General features: G+C 48.0%; 1 protein-coding gene across 1 annotated transcript in view; it reads left to right on the plus strand.

Annotated features, from left to right (window-relative positions):
- The first annotated feature begins 630 nt into the window (after positions 1-630).
- KLRG1 (killer cell lectin like receptor G1) overlaps positions 631-23,589 on the plus strand; it is a 31,009-nt gene continuing 8,050 nt past the window's right edge. Inside the window, exons 1-3 of the mRNA XM_056134718.1 lie at positions 631-718; positions 5,736-5,837; positions 8,449-8,618. Of these exons, the coding sequence (XP_055990693.1) occupies positions 631-718; positions 5,736-5,837; positions 8,449-8,618 (360 nt within the window). The remainder of the gene's footprint in view (positions 719-5,735; positions 5,838-8,448; positions 8,619-23,589) is intronic.

Raw genomic sequence — 23,589 nt, forward strand, 5'->3', positions numbered from 1 at the left:
GAATTGAACCTGGGGCAGCTGCAGCCAGGCAAGCGACTTCTCCATCATACCATCTCGCCAGTTCCAAACCATTCTCGGTTTTCTTTCAATTTTCATAATCGAAATGGCTGGACTTTAGTGCAACTTTTCCTTCCTCGAGAGGATTCACGGAGGGGCTACGGGTGGGTAAGGTGCTTTCCTGGCATGTGGCCGACCCAGGTTTGATCCCCAGCATCCCATATGGTTTCCCTGAGCACCGTCAGGAGTATTTCCTGAATGCAGAGCCCAGGAGTAAGCCCTGAGCATTACCAGGTGTGGTCCCCAAAACGAAAATGGAAAAAAAAAAGAATTTATGAGATGGGTAATCATTTTCTCACATAAGTGGCTACAGAGCATGATGGGCAGGGGTGAGGTGGGGAGGACAATCACAATTTTGCATAGTAGTTTCAATAAGCAACCCCAGTCTTTGAATCATTTCCTGAAAAAAAAAATTACTTCTGTGTTTCTTATGCTGCATCTTTTTTTTTTTTGAAGCCTTCAAGCTTCCTCCTCCTCCTCCTGGCAGAGGAGAAATTGGTCTATTTCCTCCTTGACACACCAACTCCTCACTCTTCTCTCTGCTTCTTCTCAACTGAATGTGAGAGATAAGAGATGGAGGTCACGGATCACGCCATTTATTCCTTTTTAGGGCTGTCCCAGGCCCCCCAAGTACAGAATGACTGCGGATCGCAGCCCAAAGGTGAGTCGACTGCAGCATTCGGGGAAATGCCACTCAGGGAAGAGGGGGAGGGAGAAGTCTGGAGTCTAGGATCTAGAGAAATCAAGGCAAACGGGAGGAAGTGCTTTGGGGTCTGTTTCAGACCCAGAGCTGGAAAAGGAAGAGTTCATTGGGGGTTTACCCTTAGGTCTGTTTTTCTTTTGGGGGGGTCACACCCGGCGATGCACAAGGGTTACTCCTGGCTCATGCACTCAGGAATTACTCCTGGTGGTGCTCAGAAGACCATATGGGATGCTGGGAATCGAACCCAGGTCGGCCTCATGCAAGGCGAATGCCTTACCCGCTGTGCTATCACTTCAGTCCCTGCTCTTAGGTCTTTGGGAAATCTTTTTTAATCTACAAGACCCAGGTCCAATATGGGATGCTGGGGATCGATCTTGGGTCGGCCACTTGCAAAGCAAGTGCCTTTCCCCTGTCCTATCACTTTGGCTCTAGATGAGAGATTCAATGCTTTTGAAAGCAAGCGTGAACTTGACTGGGTTCTACTGCTGGAGGAAATCTTGGAACTGTTTGTAACTCAAGTCTAGCCTAGTTCGTTCTGATCACTAGCCTCTCAGATAAAGGTTCTCCTTGGAAAATATGTAAGCTCACATATTATTCCGAGCCAAGGTTATAAAGTTAAACTTCACTCTAAGCGATAGAAAACTGCTCTGGGGACAAGATTTTGTTGAAACCAACTTGAAGTGTCATTAGATCAATTCTTTCTATCCACGGAGTGTAATATTCAATTTTAAAATGCTTCAAAAGGCATGCTGTAAACCTCTTTAGACAACCAGTTAGTGTTTAAAGTATACAGTTAACGAAAATATAATAGAACATTACTTTTTTCCTGGAGCTTTTAAATGAGGTATAATTTTCAGAGTTTCGGGTGCAATTTTTAGTGTAAGTAAATTGTATATTGAGATAACAGCAACAATGAAGACCAAAAAGCAATGTACAGTTTTAAGTGCCAGGTTATTCATGGAATGGAATTACGGTGGTGTGTTTGAATTTGACTATAGTGATTTTGATTTCTAGGCAAGTGGCTTTTTTATTTTTACTGAGTGCTCATTGCACATTCTTATTTTTGCCAGTTTTTTTTTTAGTTTGAGACCCTGTTTTCCAGGTACCTTACCTGGGAATGGGAAAATAGGTCAGGACTCCAACCCCCTCTCCTATTTTGGCTTCTGAGGTCATACCCTGTGATGCTCAGGGGTTACCCCTGACTCTGCACTCAGGAAGGAATCACTCCTGGTGGTGCTCAGGGAACTATATGGGATGCCAGAAATTGAACCCGGGTTGGCTGCGTGCAAGGCAAGCGCCCTCCCACTGGACTATTGCTCCAGTCCCTCTAAAAATCCTTTGAAACAAATGTTTATTGCCGAAAACAGGGGCTGGAGTGATAGTACAGCAGGTAGGGTGTTTGCCTTGCATGCAGCCGACCCAGGTTCGATTCCCAGCATACCATGTGGTCCCCTAAGCACCGCCAGAAATGATTCCTGAGTGCAGAGCCAGGAGTAACCCCTGAGCATTGCCGCGTGTGACCCAAATAAAAGAAATAAAGAAAGAAAACAGAGAAGCCTTGAGAGCAGATTAAAAAAAAGATAGGTCTACACCAAGTTTTGTTTGTTTGCCTCACCCAGAGATGCTCAGAATTTATACCCTAGTCAAAGTGATATCTGCACTTTTTTGTTCATTGCATCACTCTTTACAATAGCCAGAATCTGGAAAAAAAAAACCTGAGTGCCCGAGAACAGATGACTGGTTAAAAAAACTTTGGTACATCTACACAATGGACTACTATGTAGCTGTTAGAAAAGATGAAGTCATGAAATTTACATTCACGTGGTACTACATGGAAAGTATCATGCTAGGCGAAATGAGTCAGAAAGAGAGGGACAGACATAGAAAGATTGCATTCATCTGGGGAACATAAAGTAACAAAATAGGAGACTAACACCCAAGAATAGCGGAAATAAGTACCAGGAGGTTTACTCCATAGCTTGGGGGCGGCCACACATGCTAGGGGAAAAGGCAGCTCAGATGAAGAAGGAAGCACCAAATAAAGGGTGTTGGGAGGATCCTCCCAGGATGGGAGAAGCATGCTGAAAGTAGACTACAGAACGAACATGATTGCCACTCAATGCCGCCTCTTTTGCAAACCATAACACCCAAAAGGAGAGAGAGAACAGAAGGGAATGCCCACAGAGGCAGGGTGGGATGGGGGGGGATAGGGGGTGGGAGGGATACTGGGATCCGTGGTGGTGGGAAATGGGCACTGGTGGAGGGATGGGCATTTGATCATTGTATAATCGAAGACCAAGCACAACAATTTGTAAGTCTACAACTGTACCTCATGGTGTTTCATTAATAAAAGTTAATAAAAAAAGAATTTATTCCTGGCAGGGCTCAGGGGACCATATGAGATACAGGGGGTTCGAATCCAGGTTCGACATTGACAGGGTAATTTGTCTGTGATTTAAATAAGAAAGTAGGAAAGCAAGCCTTACCGAGGGAGATTAATTTCCCCATTTCTGAATTAGTAAAGTAAAGTAAAGGCCCTCCCGTTGATCATCGATTTGCTCGAGCGGGCCCAGTAACGTCTCCCTTGGAGACTTTGTTGTTACTGTGTCTGGCATATCGAATACTCTCGGTAGCTTGCCGGGCTCTCCGAGAGGGGCGGAGGAATCGAACTCGGGTCGTCCATGTTGGCTGCGTGCAAGGCGAACGCCCTACCCGCTGTGCTACCAAATAAAGGAATTTTAACTAGTACTGAAATACCTTCCTCGTCAGGTTTTGCCACCTGCCCCCTCCCCCCCAACACACACATGCTTCCTATACTCTCCAACTGATGATACTGCTACAATTTTGAAATAAAAGTCTGGGTTGAAATGTTTTTCACGTCTGGAGAGATAATACAAGGGGTTAAAGTGCTTGCCTTACACGTGATTGAGCCGACTTTGAAACTCAGCACCCCATATGGTGCCCCAAACCCGACCAGCAGTGATCCCTGAGCGCAGAGTCTTGAGTAAGACCTGAGCACCGTTGGGTGTGACCCCAAAACATGAATCATCACGATCACGATCACGATCACGATCATCCTGTTGTTCATCGACTGCCTCGAGCAGGCTCCAGTAACGTCTCCTTCGTCCTAGCCCTGAGATTTTTTTTTTTAAAGTGCCATATTCAAGGCTCTTTCAGGGTTAGGAGAATGAGACCCATCGTTGTTACTGGTATTTGGCATATTGAGTGTGACACGGGGAGTTTGCCAGACTCTGCCATGTGGGCAGGTTACGTTCGGTAGCCTGTCAGGTGGTCCAAAGTAAGAATGAGCTAAGATGTCGTGCGGCCTCAAATGCAGCCTCACGCTTCTGGGAGCTGGGTTTTATAGTCTCCAGGTCTTGGCCGTTGATGGGATTACACGATGCCGGGGGGGGAGGGGGTGTCAGTTGGTGGGTGTGACCCCTGCCTACTGGAACATGGAGGATCTGGGTGGAGGATGCTCAGCCCCGATCTGAGCAGGCTTGGAGATCTTAGCCCCGGGATCCGCATGCCTTTGTTCCTCTACCGGCACCATTTTTTCACTGTCTGGAGAGGGTTCATTGACCCTCACACCCATCAAAAAACTATATATATATATACATATATACACATATATATTGAAGGGCAAGAGAGATGCCCCAACTGGGACATATGCTTTTTTTTTCTTTTTGGGTCACACCCAGCGATGCACAAGGGTTACTCCTGGCTCATGCACTCAGGAATTACTCCTGGTGGTGCTCGGGAGACCATATGGGATGCTGGGAATCAAACCCAGGTCAGTCACTTGCAAGGCAAATGCTCTACCTGCTGTGCTATTGCTCCAGCCCTGGGGCATGTGCTTTGATCCCTAGTACCATGTGTTCTCTTGAATACCACAAAAATGATCCCTGAGCACAGAGCAGGAGTAACCCCCAACACCACCATGTGTGGCCCCAAACCCTCCCCAGAATTACAAGGAACATCTGAAGTGGTTGAGAGATCAGGGTGGGCCGCTGGTCCTGGCACAGTGTTTTTTTGAATTTTTTTTTTTACATCTTGTATATTTATTCATTGAATTTTTAAAATAACTGGCCATCCTTGTTTTATGGATACAATTTAATTTTCCTTAGTTCCTTGAAGATATTGGTAAGATGTTCCTTCTTTCTGCAACATCTCTGATTCTTTAATTTTCTTCTTTTTTTTTATTATTGAATCCCATGAGATACAGTTACAAATATTTCATGTTTGAGTTTCAGTCATACAATGATCGAACACCCATCCCTCCACCAGTGCACATTCTCCACCACCAGTGTCTCCAGTGTACCCCAACCCCCTTTCCAACCCTCCCCCTGCCTCCATGGCAGACAATTTCCCCCATACTCTCTCTTATTTTTGGGCATTGGGAATTTTTTAAGTTGAATCACCATGAGATACAGTTACAGACTTACAAACTTTCGTGATTACATTTTAGTCATACAATGGTCGAGCACCCATCCCTCCACCTGTGCCCATTCTCCACCACCAATGTCCCCAGTATCCCTCCTGCCACCCCCCACCCCTCCCCACCCCCTACCTCTGTGGCAGGCACATTTTACTCTCTCTCTCTCTCTCTCTCTCTCTCTCTCTCTCTCTCTCTCTCTCTCTCTCTCTCCTTTGGGATGTTGCGTTTTGCAATCCAGATACTGAGTGGCCATCATGTTTGGTCCATAGTCTACTTTCAGCACACATCTCCCATTCCGAGCGATCCCTCCAGCCATCATTTACTTAGTGGTCCCTTCTCCATCCCAGCTCCCTTCTCCCTCAGCACTTGAGGCCAGTTTCCAAGCCATGGTTCGATCCTCCTGGCCTTTATCTCTATCTCTACTGCAGGAAAAGCTTATAGGGCGTCTCTACTCCCATCTCTCAGACTCTCTCCTAGCCTCTTCTGGGCCATTTCTGTCTTCTGGCTCAGGAGTCTCTCTCCATTCTCTCCTTGCAGTTTCCTCCAGACTCCGGCTCTGTGCCTATGGGATCATCACTCTGGGCCTTCTGAGCATCATTCTTACGAGTTTGCTGATAGTCAGATGGATTCTGTGCCAGGGTAAGTACAAACTGGAGCCCAAGAGGAACGCTTGGATTTGGGCTGTAGAGGAAGTACAGTGGGGAAGGGGCCAGCCTGGAGCCACAGACTGAGCCCAGAGCCGGAGTAAGGCCTGAGCACTGCTGGGGGTGGCCCCAACAGCAACAACATCTTTTGGCTTAACTGTTTTGTGATATAAAATCAATGTAGCATAAGAGAGAGTAGGGGGCAGGGAGGGATGGAGGGAAACCCCAATAAAGTAAGTTACCCCTGCACACATCTTCTGGGGTTCTTGTCTTTGAGCACATGCATTTGTGTATTTATTCTTTTTTTTGGGGGGGAGGGGTGCCACCCTGGTGGTGCTCAGGGGCTGTTCTAGCTCCATGCCCAGGAATGGAATGATTCCTGAAGGTGTTTGGGGGACCAGGTGGAGTTCCTGGGATTCAAACCTGGGACACAGTTACCACTGCTGCCACATGCAAGGCACGTGCCCTGTCTCCTTCATTCTCTCTCTCTCTCTCTCTCTCTCTCTCTCTCTCTGGCCCCAAAGTTATTTGTATTCAAGTAAATATTAGACCACTTCTCTCTGCAAAGGTCTAGCATGGACCCAATAACTATCACTATCACTATCATCCCGTTGTTCATTGATTTGCTCGAGTGGACGCCAGTAATGTCTCCATTCATCCCTGTCACGTGCTAGCGTAGCCCAATGGCATATTGGGGGCTCGTTCAGAGTGAGGGGAATGAGGACCATCATTGTTACTGTTTTTGACATATCAAGTACGCCACGGGAAGCTTGCCAGGCTCTGCCATGCTGGTGGGATACTCTCAGTAGCTTGCCGGGCTCTCCGAGAGGGATGGAGGCTTTTTGGGCAGCCTCTAATCACCTTTACAGGTGTTCCCAGTCAGGCATATATGTGGGCAGGATACTCTTGGTAGCCTGCCAGGTTCTCTGAGAGCGAGAACTAGAAAATAAGCAGTTCATGGGCCCAATGAAAGGGAAGAAATGGAGCCATGAAGTCGGCACCTTATTCTTCTGAGGTGACTTGACCCAGCTGGGGCCTCTTTCCTTCTGAGATCGGCCATGGCTCTGAACAAGAAGTTCCAGTGTCTGGCTTTATTACTTGTGCCCATAGTCCCACAGAACAGACACTAAGTCTAGCAAAGCTCGTTCTAGAACATGGGAAAGCATGCTACATGACACATTCCATTCAATAATGACATTCCTGGGGCCAGAGAGATGGTGGGGGCTTCAGGCCTTACATGTGGACAACCCTACTTTGATGCCCAGGAACACAGAGCTGGGACTAGTTCCCAATCACCACTTGGGCATGGTCCAAAAAGCCTGAGTAAATCAATAAATGAGTACTGATATCTATGTATGTAATATATATATATATGTATGTAATATATATGTATTCAAAAAAATGTAAACGTCCGATTCGGGTTGTTAGGCATTTGAATGAATCAATGCTCATGGCCAAGTTTGTGTTGACAAGGACACCGACGCCTCCGACATCTCTTTTATCGCATGTTCCGAGGAACAATTCTTCTCTAGTGTCGAAAATGGCATGATGAGATTGGTGCCTTCTTGTCTCGGTCAGACCAATGATGTCGTACTTGATCTTTCGCGCTTGTACCATCAGGTCCTCGATGGTGCATCTGATGCTAGCGTATGTGCATTGAAAGCACAGACGATCATTTTTGTCTTCCTTCGTTGTGGCAGCCTAGGTCGGCCTTGAGATTTTGTCGGCCTCTCCTTTCTCATCCTTCCCAATGCTGCCATATTGGTGACACCTTCAGGGTCAGGGGAGTGAGACCCATTGTAATTACTGGTTTTGGCATATTGAATACACAACAAATAGCTTGCGAGGCTCTGTGAGTATATATACATATGTATATGTATATATACATATGTATATATAATGTGATAAGTTGAACAGAATGTAATTATTTGACATGATCATAAGGAAATGATGATACAATATGATATTTTATAAAAGCAGCATACAAAATTATACGTTATGATGAAAACTCTACCAATTTTTTTTTTTTGCTTTTTGGGTCACACCCAGCAACACTCAGGAGTTACTCCTGCTTCTGCACTCAGAAATTACTCCTGGAGGTGCTCGGGGGGACCCTATGGGATGCCGGGGATCAAACTCAGGTTGGCCTCGTGCAAGGCTAATGTCCAACCCACTGTACTATTGCTCCGATCCCAACCGTACCAACCTCACATACAAAAGCAAAGGTGGGGGAGATTTTAGAGGAATTGATTGAAAATCTGTTAAGAGAATAAATACAGACAGGAGAAGGGAGAGATCGCATAGCCCACCATAGCATAGCAGGGTACTTGCAGGCACACGGCTGTTCCCAGTTAAATCTCTTGAAGCACATGTTCATCCATCCTCAGCACTGCCAGGAGTGACCCCCAAGCAGAGGAACCCCTGGGTGTCCCCAAATGAAACAAACAAACAAACAAAAAGTGCTTGTTTTGCTGGCGGTTGACCCAATTCCTTCCCGGCGCCACATCTGGTCTCCTGAGCACCAGTAGGGGTCGCTCCTGAGCACAGAGACGGAAGCGCCTCTGAGCCCAGCCATACAGACCCAGACTACACCTCTTCCTTTCTAGGTCCCAAGGAGTCCACTTGTGACCACTGTCCCAGCTGCCCGGACTTCTGGCTGAGGCACAGTGACCACTGCTACTATTTCTCAGTGGAGCAGAAGGACTGGAATTCCAGCCTAGAGTTCTGCCTGGCTGAGCACTCACAGTTGCTCATGTTTGCAAACAGCGAGGAGATGGTGAGTGCAGTTAGAGGATTTGGAAAGGGGCGTGGGGTGGGTGGGGGCTGTGTTGGCGAGTGCTGTTCCTTCCCTTTTTTATTTTTGACTTTTAATTTTTTTATGGACTCACCGCGAGATACAGTTACAAAATTCTCATGCTTGAGTTTTGGTCATACCATCATTCCACCAGTGTGCATTTTCCATCACCAAAATTCCCGGTATCCCCCACCCCCCCCCGCCCCTGCCCCACCCCAACCCTTCCCCTGCCTGTGTGGCAGGCAATTTCCACAATATTCTCTCTCTACTTTGATTACATTCAATCTTTCGACACCAGTCCCACCCTTATTATTTGGAATTCTCCCACCACCCCTCAAACCTGCCCAAAAGGCAATGCTAGAGAATTTGTTTTGTATTGCTTGATATGAGAGTATCTCACCCGCACGACAAAGCCTGGCAAGCTCCCCGTGACGTATTCGATATGCCAAACACAGTAACAATTGTCACAATGGAGACGGTACTGGGCCTGCTCCAGCAAATCGATGAACAATGGGAGGACAGTGACGGTGACAGTGACAGTTATGGATAGCATATAATGTTGCACGGCCGCTTCTGGAATTCTAAAATTTTAATAATCAGAATCTGGAGAGATCTCTGCAGCGAGCTGTTCAGTTCCGAGATTCGTTTGTGGGTTCATCTCTGGATCATGGCCATTTAGGAGCTTAATAAATAGCTGAGGGCATTTTGTGGGCGGCATCTCAGAGTCCCATCGGCGCAGGGGGTAGGAGAGGGACTGGTTTCTCCCTTGTCCCATGAGGCCTGGCGTTTGCTGCTACTGACCCTGCTTACCTTGCCTTTTGTTGAATTCTGGAAGATGGTGGCCGACGGGTTTCCTAGAGGACAGGTGGAGAGATGGCACTGGCTCCCATCTGGAGTAGCTCGGCCAAAGTGGCCTATTGCAAAGTCCGGAGGCATCTCTTGCAGCAAGCTGCTTGGTTTCGAGATTCATTTGTGTGTCTCTCTGTTCCTTCTCCTGAGGAGCAGAAAGAATAGTCTTCCTCTTCCCTTCCTCCTCCACCTCCTCCTCCCCTCCTCCTCTTCCTCCCCCACCCCTCCCCCTCCCTCCTCCTCCTCCTCTTCCTCCTCCTCCTCTTCTTCTTCTTCTTCTTCTTCTTCTTCTTCTTCTTCTTCTTCTTCTTCTTCTTCTTCTTCTTCTTCTTCTTCTTCTTCTCCTCCTCCTCCTCCTCCTCCTCCCCCCTCCTCCTCCTCTTCTTCCTCCTCCTCCTCTTTTCTCCTTCTCCTCATCCTCCTCTTCTTTCTTCTTCTTCTTCTTCTTCTCCTCCTCTTCCTCCTCCTTCCTCACTCCTTCATTCCTCCTATGTTCTTTTCTAACTTCTCTATTTCCTATGCTTTCCTTCAGGAGCCAATAGCCCTCTGTTAACAGAAACCCCTACAGTGGCTGTGTGTGTGTGTGTGTGTGTGTGTGTGTGTGTGTGTGTGTGTTGGAGGTAAAGGATGTTGAGTAAGGGTTCAGTCCAGAAGTGCAGGTGTGATTAAGAAATGTAGTGGATCCAGAAAGATCCCTGTTCTCACGAGGGAATAGCAGATGGCCGAGAAAGAGTCAAACTGGGAAGAGCAGACAGCTAGACCTTGGCCAGGGCTTAAGTGTCTTCTCTCTAACATTGCCCCTTCTTTAATCATTGCATTCATTGTGCCAGAGAAGAGGATGAAGGGGGCTTGCCTTGCATGCTGCCAACTGGGTTTGACATATGGTTCCCCTAGCCTTACCAGGGGTAGATCCCTAAGTGCAGAGCCAGGAGTGGCCCCAAAACAGAGCAAAAAAACCTCCAAAACAAACCATAGCAACAATTCTCACTTGTCATTGTAAATTATATATCCCAAGAAAATGAGAAACCCTTGTCAGGTTTTGAGTGCTGAGTTGATGTTGATGCTTTTTTTTTCTTTTTGGGTCACACCCAGCAATGGTCGGGGGTTACTCCTGGCTCATGCACTCAGGAATTGCTCCTGGCGGTGCTCAGGGGACCATATGGGGTGCTGGGAATCGAACCTGTGTCAGTCATGTTGGCTGCGTGCAAGGCAAACGCCCTACCCACTGTGCTATGGCTCCAGCCCCGATGTTGATGCTTTGAGGCAGCTTTCTGTTTTCTCTTTGGGGGTAGAATTGAGTGACAGAGAAGAGTGTTAAGAATTCAGCATTAGGGGTTCAGGCAATAGTACCACGGGGAAGGCTCTTGACTTGCGTGTAGCCAACCGGCTTCAATCCCTGGCACCTCATATGGCTCCTTGAACCTGCCAGGAGTTCTGAGTGTCAGCCAGGAGTAAGTCCTGAGCACTGTGAGTGAGGCCCCAAAACCAAAACAACAACAACGACAACAACAACAACTGTCACTGTCACTGTCCTCCCATTGTTCATCGATTGGCCCAGTAACGTCTCCGTTGTGAGACTTGTCATTACTGTGTTTGGCATATCAAATATGTCATGGGTAGTTTGCCAGGCTTTGCTGTGTGGGTGAGATACTCTCGGTAGCTTCCGGGCTCTCCGAGAGGGGCAGAGGAATCAAACCTGGGCCAACCGGGTTGGCCACATGCGAGGCAAATGCCCTACCCACTGTGCTGTCACTCCAGCCCAACAACAACAACAATAATAGTAAAAGAATTCAACATTATTAACATCCTTTGTGGGCAATTCAGAGACATGATTGCTCTCAGGAAGTTGAGGAAGAGCGTATTGTCCTTAAATGTAACTGGCTTCCCATTTGATGAAAGTCTAGAATGGGCCTAGAGAGGGAAAGAGAGTACAGGGGTAGCTTGGAACATGTCTAACCCCAGTTCGATCCCCAGAACCGCATATGATTCCCAGAGCACTGCCAGGAGTGATCCCTGAGCACAGCTGGGTGGGTGTGCTCCTAAAACCAAAAAAGAAAAGAAGAAATTTTTGATGAAAGCATCTACAAAGAATACGTCTTCCTCTAAATCAGACCACCTCCACAACTTACATCGCCTTTTTTGCTTTCCGTAAGCTAGGTGACAGATGGCATGGGATTCACCCGACACAGGATTGGCCAGTTGGGTGCCAGTGCTCAGGGGCTACTCCAGGCTCAGTCCTTGGGGAGATACTGAGGGAGAAGGCTGGAGAGGTGTTGCGTGAATATTCTTTCGGTCAGAGGGACAGAGACAAGACATGAGAGGAATGTAGACAGCACAGAGGGCCAAGGCATCGATTTGGCTTGAGGCGAAGAACCAGAGGCACCTGGTTATTCTTCTATTTTATCAGTTACATCCTAATGTGACTCCATCACAGAGAAAGAATCACTAACAAGAGTCCTATTGACTTCATCACAGAGAAAGACTCACTAACGAGTTATAGGATAAGCATTCGTCAAAAGTACATCAGGTTTCAAGCACAAAAATTTGTAAGTCTGCAACTGTACCTCATGATGTCTCACTAATAAAAATTAAAAAAATTAAAAAATAAGAAAAAGAAGCATTTGAGGCAAAATAGTCAATATTGTTAAATTACTGCCAGTATCTATAGTACTGTCCAATCTGACTTTCATGATGAATAATTATGTCAAAACATTTGTCTTTGCAACATTAAATCTGGATATTTGGCTTCAAATAAAAAAAAAGACCTTAAAAAAAAGTACATCAGGGAATACATTGTCTTGTCAAAGCTATGTTGTCAAAGCTATGTCGTCATGATTAAAACCCCAGAGGAAGATATGGAGCTGGACCCGTAGGCTCTGCTGATCACATCCTCCACATTCTTGTGGTTGGTTACACATAGGGCAAATAGAAGGCTCATACTGATACTTGAAGGTCAAACCAGATTAAGGATGTGTAAGAGAGAAGGAAACTGATGCTTTGTCTTTGCTGCCAAGACAATGTATGACCAGGCGGGCATATGAGAGCATGCTGTACTTCTCCAGATCATCGGACTCACAAGCTTAGCTTGCCCACTTAATGTGAAAGTGAGGCCTCGGTTCTGCTTCCTGCTTGCAGGGCAGCGTCCAGAGGCTCGTCCTAATGTCCTGGCTTGGCACCAACAAGAGGGAACATGTGTTGCCAGGGATGGGACCCGGGCATGCTCCATGTGTAAGGCATGTGCCTAGTCTGTTGAACTCTCTCTCCAATCCCCAAATTCTTTTTATTTTTTTCTGGTCTGCTGTTGGGGCCACACCCAGCTGTGCTCCTGGCCTTGCACTCAGTGGTCTCTCCTCTCTCCTGGTAGGTGGGGCCAGAAATTGAACTCGAGTGGTCCTAGTGCAAAGCAAGCACCTTCCCCGCTGTCCTGGTGCTCAGGTCTGACTCCAGCCTCTGCATTTGTTTGTGTGTTTTTTGTTTGTTTGTTTTGGCTTTGGGGGCCATCCCTGGTGGTGCTCAGGGGTTATTCCTGGCTCTGCACTCAGGAATCACTCCTGGCGGTACTCTGGGGACTCTATGGGATGCCGGGGATCGAACCTGGGTTGACCACGTGCTAGGCAAACGCCCTACCCACTTGCTTGCTGTGCTGGTCTATCGCTCTGGCTCAGACTTTGCTTTCTGGACCCCGGGGACTGCTTAGTCTGGCTCTGTCTGCTGAGCTGCTGCTGAGGACTCAGGCTGACTGAAGTCAGGAGCAGAAGTAGAACCCAGGACTTGAAATGCTGCAGCCCAATGAGTCATAACTCGAGGCTCAGGCCAGAGAGCTGCAGGGCACAGGCTGGATGGGGAGGGAGGGGAAGGGCACCCCAAAACGGGAAGGCCACTGCTTTGCTGAGGAACAGAGATGCTTCCAGGAGCTCTGGGGGTTGCTCTCACTCCCGTCCCTGAATCCCACTGCTCCTGCAGAGACGAGGAACAGAGTGAGCCGGGTGGCTTTTGTGGTTTTCCTTCTGCCGCCCCGGGTTCACTTCAGGTCTGGAGTGGGCAGGACTTTACGCCAGGGTGGAAGAGAGAACCAGAATTAAGGTATTTTGTGGAATTAAAAAAAAAATAAATAAGAGGCTTGGTGCTCTCTCCTCTGCCATGAGCCACCACCTCCAACAGATGCATGAAGGAGGGGACAGGGCCGCCAGGCTGGCTGGTGATCAGCTGCCGTTTATCCCAATCTCCGTCCTGCTGTTTATTCTATTCTCCCTGTGTGCCTGTTCCAATCTCACTGAGCACCCCATTCCAGTCTCACTCTGCCCCTCATTCCCATCTCCTACCTTCCCCCATGCTACTTTCTCCGTGCCTGGTCTCACGGCGGAGGGACTTCCCTTTGGGGGTGTTAGGAACGACAGCAACTGAAACCTGAGTCAATGATGTCAATTGAAAGCCCGAAGCAATTATGACCAATGCCCAGGAGTAGATCTAGTTCAGAGTCAATTGACTCCCAAATATCAGGAGCACAGCATTAACGGTCTTTCTGTGTTTAACCAGAGAACGTTGCTCTATGGTCATGATCACGATCATCCTGTTGTTCATCGATTGCCTGGAGCAGGCACCAGTAACGTCTCCTTCTTCCTAGAGATTTTATTTTATTTTATTTTTAGTCTCAAAGCAACCATGTTTATTCTTTTTTTTTTTTTTAATTTTTATTAGTGAGACATCACGAGGTACAGTTGTAGACTTACAAATTTTTGTGCTTGGGTTTCAGTTATACAATGATCAAATACCATCCCTCCACCAGTGCCCATTTCCCAACACCAGGGATCCCAGTATCCCTCCCACCCCCCATCGCCTCATCCCACCCTGCCTCTGTGGCAGGGCATTCCCTTTTGTTCTCTCTCTCTTCTTTTGGGTCCTGTGTTTTGCAAGAGAGGCATTGAGTGGCAATCATGTTTGGTCTATAGTCTATTTTCAGCATGCTTCTCCCAACCTGGGAGGATCCTCACAACACCCTTAATTTGGTGCTCCTTTCTCTATCTGAGCTCCCTTTCCCCCTAGCATGTGTGGTTGGCCTCCAAGCCATGGAGTAAAATTCCTGGTACTAATCTCAGCCATTCATGGGTGTTAGTCTCCTATTTTGTTACTTTATGTTCCCTAGATGAATGCAATCTTTCTATGTCTATCCCTTTCTTTCTGAGTCATTTTGCTTAACATGATACTTTCCATGTAGTGCCACATGTATATGAATTTCATGACTTCATCTTTTCTAACAGCTGCATAGTACTCCATTGTGTAAATGTACCAAAGTTTCTTTAACCAGTCATCTGTTCTCATAGCCCTGAGATTTTAAAAGAGTCGTATTCAATGCTCTTTCAGGGTTAGGAGAATGAGACCCATGATTGTTAATGGTATTTGGCATATTGAGTATGACACGGGAAGTTTGCCAGACTCTGCTGTGTGGGCAGGATGCTTTGGTAGCCTGCTGGGTTCTCCAAAGGAAAAATGAGATAATAAGATGTTGCATGGCCGCAAAAGCAGCCGCGCGCTTCCGGGAGCTGGGTTTTATAGTCTCTGCGTCTTGGCCGTTGATGGGACCAACCTGGCGCTGGTGGCAGCTGATGGGTGTGACGCTTACCTACTGGAAGATGGGGATCTGGGTGGAGAAGGCCCAGTCTCGATCCGCGCAGGCTCGGAGATCTCAGCCCTGGGACCCACATGCCTGGGTTCCTCTGCCAGTTTCTTCATGCATGAGGCTTGTCCAGACGTGTGGAGAGTGGTCTAGCATGACTGTGGCTGGTTCTGGAGGTCTTCGGCTGCTGGGGCTCTGCTTGGTGGTGGTGGGGGGGAAACTCAACCTGTCTCTCTCCAAGAGGCCCCGGTGAGGACAGCCAGGAGTGGGGGAAGAAGACTCTGCCCTATAGTAACATATAAAAAAAGGCTACAAGGGACATAGAAAAGCAGGTACAAATACACAGCACTTCAAATACAAAGCACCACACAAAGTCCAGAATTACCAGAAAGTTTGGATTGTAAGGAATCAAGACTGACGATGGGGAGCTGAGATGATGAGACAATACGAAGTAAAATACGAAGAAAAGGTTAAAGATAAACTTAATTTTATTTATTTATTTATTTTTTTGCTTTTTGGGTCACACTCGGCGATGCACAGGGGTTACTCCTGGCTCTGCACTCAGGAATCACCCCTGGCGGTGCTCAGGGGACCATATGGGATGCTGGGAATCGAACCCGGGTCAGCCGCGTGCAAGGCAAATGCCCTACCCACTGTGCTATCTCTCCAGCCCCTAAAGATAAACTTTAAATGAGGGATGCTAGCAAGAGCACTGTAAGCTTCACTGGGAGGAGGAAAGCTTCACTGATGAAGACTCAAACACTTTCCACTTTTAGGGTCAACGTCCAACAGTACTTATCCTGCGCGTAGCTGACCCTGGTTCCATCCCTGGCACCAAGTAGGATGCCCTGAGCACAGAGCCAGGAGAAAGCCCCAAGCAGGGCCCGGATGTGGCCTCAGGGCCCCCAACACTGAACAGTCCCAAGAGTTTGCATGGTGACTCATAGAGAGGGTTTATGTCCTGTGGAATCTTGCTTCTCTGATGGCCATATTTATTTCATTTTATCTATTTTTTTTTCTTTTTGGGTCACACCCAGTGATGCACAGGGGTTATTCCTGGCTTTGCACTCAGGAATTACCCCTGACAGTGCTCGGAGGACCATATGGGATGCTGGGAATTTAACCTGGGTCAGCTACATGCAAGGCAAATGCCCTACCAGCTGTGATATCGCTCCAGCCCCCACGTTTTATCTAATTTTAATTAAAAAAGAATTTTCGGTGGGTTTTGAGACCACATCAGGTGATGCTCAGGGCTTACCCCTGGCTCTGTGCTCAGGGATCCCTCCCGGCAGGGCTCGGGGACTTTAGGTGCTGCTGGAAATGGAGCCTGGGTGGGACTCTCTGACACCCACCTGCCTTATTCGTTAAAAATATTGGTTTCTTATTTTTATTGTAGTTTGGGCCACGTGGTCACAATAGTGCTGATGTTTAGGGGGTATACAGTGACACACTCTCACCATCCCAGAGTGCCCGGGACCCCCCATCCTGTGTCACTTGGGGTCGCCTCTTCCTCCCTCCTCCTGCCCTCCTCGGAGTTCTGGGCTCTGGAATCCAGGGCCAGTGGCCCACCACCACGTGCTACTATCGACCTCACGGCTTCCCTGGTCCGGGTGCCACGCATGAGTGAGATCGTCTGGTACTTGCCTTCTCCTTCCTTCTGGCTTTGCTTCACACGAAACTGCCCCATTTCAATTTGTGCCAAACTTGCCCTGACACTCTTTTTGCCGATTCTGTAGCACCAGCTTCTAATGACCCAATCTCCTGTGGAAACTCTTCTTCCTCTTCCTCCTCCTCTTCCTCTTCTTTCTCCTCCTCCTCCTCCTTCTCCTCTTCCTCCTCCTATTCCTTCTCCTCCTCTTCCTTCTCCTCTTCCTCCTCTTCTCTTCCTTCTCCTCCTCCTCCTCTTCCTCCTTCTATTCCTCTTCCTCCTCTTCCTTCTCCTCCATCTTCTTTTCTTCCTCCTCCTCCTCCTCCCCTCTCCTCCCCTCCCCTCCCCTCCCCTCCCCTCCCCTCTCCTCTCCTCTCCTCTCCTCTCCTCTCCTCTCCTCTCCTCTCCTCTCCTCTCCTCTCCTCTCCTCCTCCTCCTCCTCCTCCTCCTCCTCCTCCTTCCCTCCCCTCCCCTCCTCCTCCTCCTCCTCCCCTCCCCTCCCCTCCCCTCCCCTCCCCTCCTCTCCTCTCCTCTCCTCTTCCTCCTCCTCTTCCTCCTCCTCTCCTCCTCCCCTCCTCCTCCCCTCTTCCTCCCCTCCTCCTCCCCTCCCCTCTCCTCTCCTCTCCTCTCCTCTCCTCTCCTCTCCTCTCCTCTCCTCTCCTCTCCTCTCCTCTCCTCTCCTCTCCTCTCCTCTTCCTCCTCCTCTTCCTCCTCCTCTTCCTCCTCCTTTTCCTTCTCCTCCTCCTCCCCCTCTTCTTCCTCCTCCTCTACCTTTTCTTCTTCTTCCTCCTCCTCCTGTTCCCTGCATGGCAGGGAATCCAAGTGCTCCAGGCTGACCTTATTTTCACACCAGCCTTCCCTGGCTCTTCCTCCACTGGTGCCTTTCCACTCTTCATTTTCTCACCTACAAAGTGGAGAAGCACCTTTGTGGAGTTGTTACAAACATTCAATGAAAAATCCTCTAAGGAAGCTCTTTTGAGCTGTTTCTAAGTGGAACGGCATATTTCGAATTTTTTCTTTCCAACTTAATCCTCGTTCTTCTTCAAAGGACATTCAGAATCAAGCTGAGAGAGAGAGAAAAAGAGAGTGAGAGAAAAAGGGACAGACAGACAGAGAGAGACAGAGAGAGACAGAGAAAGAGGAGAGAGTGAAAGAGAGAGGAGAGAGAGAAAGAGAGGAGAGAGGGAAAGGAAGAGGTAGAGAGGGAGAAAAAGAGGGAGGGAAAGACAGAGACAGACAGAGAAAAGGAGAGAGAGAGGGAAAGAGAGAGGAGAGAGAGAGGGAGAGAGAGGAGAGAGGGAGAGACAGAGACAGAGAGAGAAGGAGAGAGAGGGAGAGAGAGACAGAGACAAAGGGAGAGGGAAAGAGAGAGGGAGAGAGAGGAGAGAAAGAGAAAGAGAGAGAGAGGAAAAGAGAGGGAAAGAGAGACACAGAGAGAGGAGAGAGAGGGGAAGAGAGTGGGAGAGAGAGAAAAGAAGAGGGAAAGAGAGAGGGAGAGAGAGACAGAGAGAGAGGAGAGAGAGGAAAAGAGAGAGAGAGGGAGAGAGACAGAGACAGAGAGAGCAAGCGCTCAGTGACGGAGGCACAGACTGGAGATTCAGGAAGCTCAGGCTTGATCCCCAATACCGCCTGGGGTCCCCAAGCACCGAGCCAGAAGTAGCCCCTGCACACTGTCAGGTATGGTCCCCAAAGAGAGAAGGCCGGGGTGATAGTACAGTGGGCAAGATGCTTGCCTTGCTCTGGCTAACCCGGGTTTGATCCCGGGCACTGCTTTGGGTCCCCTGTTCACTGCCAGGAGTGACCCTTGAGTGCAGAGCCAGGAGTGAGCCCTGAGCACTGCCGGGCCTGAACTCCCTCAAAACACACACACACACACACACACACACACACACACACACACACCCCTAAAACAAACAAAATGCAAAATGAAACAAATATCCAGCCCAGAGCTAAACTAGTTTTTTTCCCTATTATTTATTTATTTATTTTTCTTTTTTGGGTCACACCCAGCAGTGCACAGAGGTTACTCCTGGCTCTGCATTCAGGAATTACTCCTGGCGGTGCTCAGGAGACCATATGGGATGCTGGGAATCGAACCCGGGTCGGCCGCGTGCAAGGCAAACGCCCTCCCCGCTGTGCTATCGCTCCAGCCCCCTTTCCCTATTATTTTAATGTAGGAGTATTGTTATTTATTCAGCCATTGATTAGGGCAGAGCTAAACTAGTTGTGTGTTGTTTTCTGTTTGGGAACCAGACACGAATAAATGAATAAATTTATGAGATATATTGTAAGACTTTTATGATGCAGATATAAAGAAGTAAATAAATAAAATAAATAAAAAGACGGAAGGAAATGACTAGAAACAGGGGTGGGAGGAGAGAACCGTTTCCTGGGAAGCCTCACTCTCCCCTGTGATGCCTCTTTCTGTCTCAGCACGAATGTCAGCGGCTCACACCCGAGTGTGTGAAAATCAATGGGGTGCTGACTGACATGAACTATCTCTCACTATCTTCCTCTCCCACCAACTTCAAAAATTGTGGTAAGATAAACAGAACTCGAAGTTTATTGTTTTGACTTCTGGTTTTATTCTGTGGGCCACACCCAGTGGTGCTTGGGGCATCCTCCTGGCTCTGCGCTCAGGGATCAGAGGTGATGCCAGGGATCGAACCCAGCTTGGCCTCATGCCAGACAAGCACCCCGCCCCATGTCCTGTCTATCTCTGGGCTCCCATCCTGACCTTTATAAAGCGGGAAATCTGATCCCAGTGTCTTCCCATTCTTTTTTTTTTTTCTTTTCTCACAATCAAGTGGAATTTATTCCAGGGATATAAGAATAGCTTGACATCTCAAATCAATGAATATGACATTTCACATTAACAAAAGGAAAGATCAAAAAAACATGATAATATCAGTAGATCTAGAAAGCATCCAACAAGTTTTCATGAACACTTATGATAAAAACTCAAAACGGATGGAAAAGAAACATTATTTTAAAATAACTTTAATTGACGGATATTATAGTTCCATGATAGACAACCAAATGTGTAGGAATAAGAATTCGCCAAGGAGCTGGAAGATAGTCACTGAAACTGAAATTGTTTTAAGAAGTAGAATATTACACAGAGTTGGACAGATATTTAACATCCATGTATTAACACTGTAGCACTGTCCTCCTGTTGTTCATCGATTTGCTCAAGCGGACCCAGTAACATTGCCATTGTGAGACTTGTTGTTACTGTGTTTGGCATATCGAATACGTCACAGGGAGCTTGCCAGGCTTTGCCATGCGGGCGAGATACTCTCGGTAGTTTACCGGGCTCTCTGAGAGGGGCGGAGGAATTGAACCCGGGTCGGCCCGGTCGGCCGCACGTAAGGCAAACGCCCTACCACTGTGCTAGATGTTACAGTATTATTTAAATGTTCACTTTACCTAAATGACATACAGTTTTTACATTTTATTGTTATTGTTTATCAGTTAGACTCTCTACACTGTGTCAACGAAGATGTTACTGGGCCCGCTTGAGCATCATCTAACCCATTGCTTGGAATCAGAACATGAACAATAGTAATTTTGAATGAAACTTTCTTGAGTAGTGTACTTTAATGAGCATTATTTAGTACTGTAGCACTGTAGTGGGCCCAGTAACGTCTCCATTGTGAGACTTGTTGTTACTATGTTTGGCATCTCGAGTATGTCACAGGTAGCTTGCCAGGCTTTGCCATACTGGTGAGATACTCTCAGCAGCTTGCTGGGCTCTCCGAGAGGGATGGCGGAGGAATTGACCCCGGGTCAGCCGCGTGCAAGGCAAATGTCCTACCCTCTGTGCTATCGCTCCAGTCCAAGGAGGATTATTTATTTATTTATTTATTTATTTATTTTTGCTTTTTGGGTCACACCCGGCGATGCACAGGGGTTACTCCTGGCTCTGCACTCAGGAGTTACTCCTGGCGGTGCTCGGGAGACCATATGAGATGCTGGGAATCGAACCCCAGTCGGCTGCGTGCAAGGCAAACGCCCTACCCGCTGTGCTATCTCTCCAGCCCCCAAGGAGGATAATTTAAAAGATGATAAATAAGCAAATAGTATATGTTATTGAGCATGACCCAGGTTCTCTTTTCATGGATCACTGGGTGGATAAATAATTCTTATAACTCAGATCTCTAAGACCTCAGAGACCCTGTCTACTTTATTGCAAGCACAAGTGTCTTCGCATTCTTGGACCACTATCGCATACCATTTCTAGAAGGTTCTCTCGTCACGACCTCGCAGACAAAAGCTGACCCCCTTCCCCAGAATGTTCCGTTCTCCCTCCCCCGGCCTCCTCCTCAGCCATCTTACTTCGTTCCTGTGAACTTGAACTTTGCCTCATAGAGCGACTGTATTTTGGCTGATTTCACTTAATGGGCCTTTTTTTTGGCGGGGTGGGGGGTTGTGTTGCTCCCTACTTGGGTATGCTCAGGGACTTCCTCTAGCTCTTATCTCTCGGGTCACTCCCAGTGGTGCTCAGGAGAACTGGACTGAGCAGGGGTCAGCCACATTCAGGGCAGTCACCAATAGCCCTGGACTTCAGCTCATTAACTATGATATATATATATTTTTTGCTTTTTGGGTGATGTTCAGAGGTTACTCCTGGTTCTGCACTCAGGAATTATTCCTGGTGGTGCTTGGGGGGACCCTATGGGATGCCGGGAGTCGAACCCGGGTCGGCCACGTGCTAGGCAAACACCCTACCCGCCGTGCTATTGCTTCGGCCTCTTAACTATGGTTTTTAAGGCTCACTGGTGGTGTCTCACGCCCTTCAGTTCCAGTTCCACAGCTCAGGAACCCCTTACATGGACAGACCATCCCCCCTCCCACCATGCCATCGCTCCAGCCCCTCAGAGGGGGCATTTTGATAGTGGGGAACGGACTGAAGCCGTTTGTGTGATACTGAATTTTCTTAGGCCCTCATGCCGCAAAAGCAAGAAATGTTTTTGTTTTGTTTTATTTTATTTGGGGGCCACACCTGGCAATGCTCAGGACTTATTCCTGACTCAGGGAACCTATATGCGGGGTCTGGCCTGGGATCTAACCCTGGTGGGCTGCTGGCTCGGCAAGCCCCTTACCTGCACACCCACTGTTCTGAGTGTAGCTTCAGCCCCAGGAAGTTTATGCCTCTGATTTTTTGGTTTGTTTGTTTGTCTTTTTAACTTTTTTATTAGTCACTGTGAGATAGACCCTTACAAAGCTGTTCATGGCTGGGTTTTCAGTCACACAGTGTTCCAACACCCATCCCTCCACCAGTGTGCGTTTCCCACCATCAGTGTCCCCAAGTTCCCTCCCATCACCCCCACTCCCCACCCCCGGTCTGCCTCTACAGAAGGCACTTTTCTTCTCTGTCTCTCTGTCTCTCTGTCTGTCTCTCTTTCTCTCTCTCTCTCTCCCTTTGGGCACTGTGGTTTGCAATATTGATACTGAAAGGTTATCAAGAATATCCCTTACCTACTCTTAACCCTCAGCTCTTGTCCAGCGTGATCATTCCCAGCTATCATTGTCATAGCGGTCTCTTCTCTATCTTACTGACCCTCATCCCCCACACAACAACACATTTTCTTCACGATTACGATCATCCTGTTGTTCGTTGATTGCCTCGAGCAGGCACCAGTAACGTCACCTTCCTCCTAGCCCTGAGATTTTAAAAGAGCCATTTCAATGCTCTTTCAGGATTCGGAGAATGAGACCCATCATTGTTACTGGTATTTGGCATATTGAGCACGACACGGGAAGTTTGCCAGACTCTGCCGTGCGGGCAGGGTACTTTTGGTAGCCTGCCAGGTTCTCCAAAGGAAAAATGAAATAGTAAGATGCTTCCGGGAGCTGGGTTTTATAGTCTCTGCATCTTGGCGTGCGCACATGCGTGTGTGTGTGTGTGTGTGTGTGTGTGTGTGTGTGTGTGTGTGTGTATGCGGGGCTGAACCACCCCCAGCGGTGTTCAGAGCTTCCTGCTGAGTCTAGCATCATACCTGGCAGTGCTCTGGGGATCCCATATGGTGTTGGGGATTGAAATGAAGTCTGCCATGCCCCCCCCCCCCCAGGGGATACCCCTTGCTATCCCTCCAGCCCAAGGCCTGTGCTCTAGCCTCTGACCTATCTCCCAGTCCCTGTTTTGGGTCTTCACTGAAAGCTCTTTTTGGGGCTGGAGCGATAGCACAGTGGGTAGGGTGTCTTCCTTGCATGCAGCTGACCTGGGTTTGATTCCCAGCATCCCATATGGTCCCCTGAGCACCGCCACGAGTAATTCCTGTGTGCAGAGCCAGGAGTAACCCCTGAGCATCACCAGATATCACACACACACACACACACACACACACACACACACACAGCTCTTTGGATTATTCTATTATTGCTTAACTATTTTCAGATTCTCAGTAAAAAGTTTGCTCAATTGTGGCTCAAGGAGATAACTCAGAAGGTTAGTCTTCATGGTTTGCATGCTCCTGCCTGGGTTTGAGTCCCCGAACCCTGGGATTCCTCTCTTCCAGCCCCTCTGCATTTCACCTCTGAGCACTGCACAAGGAGTATCCCCTGAGCCCATGTCAGTGCGGCCCCAAAACTGAATCAACACGAGAGCTTTGATTTACAATTTTTATACAGCTAGATGCATAGTTATGTGAATCGTGCTTCTTGGGGTCATTTCATTAGGATATTATCCATCAAGCTAAGCTAACCAATCAAAAGATACGTCCAAGTCAGGAGCTTTGTATGGTACCAATTATTCCCATCTGAGTCGAAATGACTGAGCTACTTTTCATGCACCATATCATGTAGGCAGCTTTGGGAGATTTGTGCCCCGGCTACAGGGT

The sequence above is a fragment of the Sorex fumeus genome, unplaced genomic scaffold (genome assembly GCF_029834395.1).
Source record: "Sorex fumeus unplaced genomic scaffold, SorFum_2.1 ptg000101l, whole genome shotgun sequence".
Lineage (NCBI taxonomy): Eukaryota > Metazoa > Chordata > Mammalia > Eulipotyphla > Soricidae > Sorex > Sorex fumeus.